The sequence below is a fragment of the Cyprinodon variegatus genome, unplaced genomic scaffold, assembly GCF_000732505.1.
Source record: "Cyprinodon variegatus isolate N-32 unplaced genomic scaffold, C_variegatus-1.0 Scaffold1219, whole genome shotgun sequence".
NCBI lineage: Eukaryota > Metazoa > Chordata > Actinopteri > Cyprinodontiformes > Cyprinodontidae > Cyprinodon > Cyprinodon variegatus.
In genome coordinates this window covers 203,128-205,024 of record NW_015151672.1, presented here as the reverse complement: position 1 = coordinate 205,024, position 1,897 = coordinate 203,128, and the positions used below count along the sequence as shown (strand labels likewise).

The window sequence follows — 1,897 nt, the reverse complement described above, 5'->3', positions numbered from 1 at the left end:
ATATTACAGCTTTCATTGATTTATTTCAAACTTGAAACTTTGTTTAGCCTGTAAGGTGTAAAAAAATAAAAAATAATAAAAAAAACTAACCGATTAATCGTATTGTGGTGTATTCTTGAGTATCGGAAATAATCGAATCGTTGGGTCAGGAAATCGATACTGAATCGAATCGCCATCATGGATGTGATTTACACCCCTACTTTTCAAGTTGTGCTAGCATTGTGTCGAAAATAAACTTCACAGTTGAAAACCTAGTGTGGTGTAAAGATAAACGGCTTCACTAACCTATATACTGTGGTTGCACAGACAAAATGGCAGAAGTCAAGCAGTTGCCAAGAGCCTTTTCACTCTTCAAGCCAACAAAATCATAAGAGATGCAAATGCAATGGATCAAGGGGAACTAATGCAAGAGTTTAATAAGTGGTCCAAATATCTTAGAGAGCAGTTTGAATCAAATGTCACTATTGTCACTGAAGCAACATATGGAGAGCCACCAGGTCTCTAACAGCACGAGGACATCGATTAAAAAGGCAAAATATGGTGAAGATAAATTTAAACATGAAAGACAAACTGTCGAGGATGATTTGTGGTCCAGAGACGGTCGGCATGACGTGTCGGCAGCTGTCCTGGAGGCCGAAGAAAGCGGACGGATGGCAAAGGACTTCCCGGTCTTAGGTGTGAATGTGGAAGCTTTTAAAATCCACATGGACCTTCTAATAAAAGAAGATAAAACAGTGAAGGGAGACTCTGCCATGGAGCGATGGATCCCTGCAGAAGAGAGGAGAAGTTTTCATAAAAGAATCAAAAATTTAAGATCTATGAGTTTGTAAATTGTTATTTGAGCCACAGAAAGCTATAGGAGGACAGAAGCACCACTTCTGACACCTGAGAATTAAACCCACAACCCTTCCTATTTTCACTGGTGATAAATGAGTCTATCACTGATGGAAGAAAAGACTGGGAAAACTTATAAAGGCAAGGAGAGCCGATTGGATCAATTGAAGTTAAGAAAATTCAACTTCTGGGCAGCGTTGATGGAAAAATAATGTAAGATTTTAAGTGAACATATACCTCTGCAGAGGACATTCTCAGTGTTTTTAAACAGATATAGAAATAAAGCTTTGATAGCAATTAAAATATTAGAAGATTTGGATGAATCACCACTTTTAAAAGATGACAGACCCAGAAAAGGAATTAATTTGATCCTGATGGTGGAAAATCTCACTGAGCTGGGAAACCCATACAGTTAAAAACCCACTAGTTGTAATGACTATGGAAATCAGAATAACAGACTTTGTGAAAAGGGATGGGCTAAACTTCATGCTGGAGCCCAAGAACAACTGATAATCATTTTGATATGCTCCTTCAATTTCTAAAAAGCAGGAAAACATCCTTCCTTCCTGAGTCTTTTCATGTTGGACTATCAATAATTTGAAAATAACCTTCATACAGCCACTGTTTTTCTGGTATTAAAGAGTGATTGAAGTTTTGTGGAGGGTTTGAGTCACATTTTTCACTGTGGTTCTCTGTGTTTGCAGGTCGTGCTACATGGTGTTTCCTTCCCTTCAGCTGGCTCTGGCTCTCAGCTGTGTCATGGGTCTGGTCATGTTTGCTCGTTACTGTGGAGAGGACTTTTCTGAGAAGCTGGGAAGCTCTTCTCGAGACGCAGTGAGTTCAACTCTGCTTTCATTTTTAATCTCATATATCCGGAAACTTTCAATACTGTTAAGAACACTCAAATTTACTATGAAATAGTCTAGACCAGAGGTCACGGATTAGCGGACTGGATCCGGACCCAACCTGAATTAAAACATTTATAAAGTACCGTGTGTTGACAGACGACAGTGTCTAATTTCACTTGCCCCTCTTCTCCTGTTAATACGGTAAAGCCCTGGGG

General features: G+C 39.2%; 1 protein-coding gene across 1 annotated transcript in view; it reads left to right on the top strand.

Annotated features, from left to right (window-relative positions):
- Positions 1 to 1,897, top strand: part of LOC107102226 (adhesion G-protein coupled receptor F3-like) — a 62,429-nt gene that overhangs the window by 5,539 nt on the left and 54,993 nt on the right. The window contains exon 3 of the mRNA XM_015401438.1: positions 1,539 to 1,668. Within this exon, the coding sequence (XP_015256924.1) occupies positions 1,539 to 1,668 (130 nt within the window). The remainder of the gene's footprint in view (positions 1 to 1,538; positions 1,669 to 1,897) is intronic.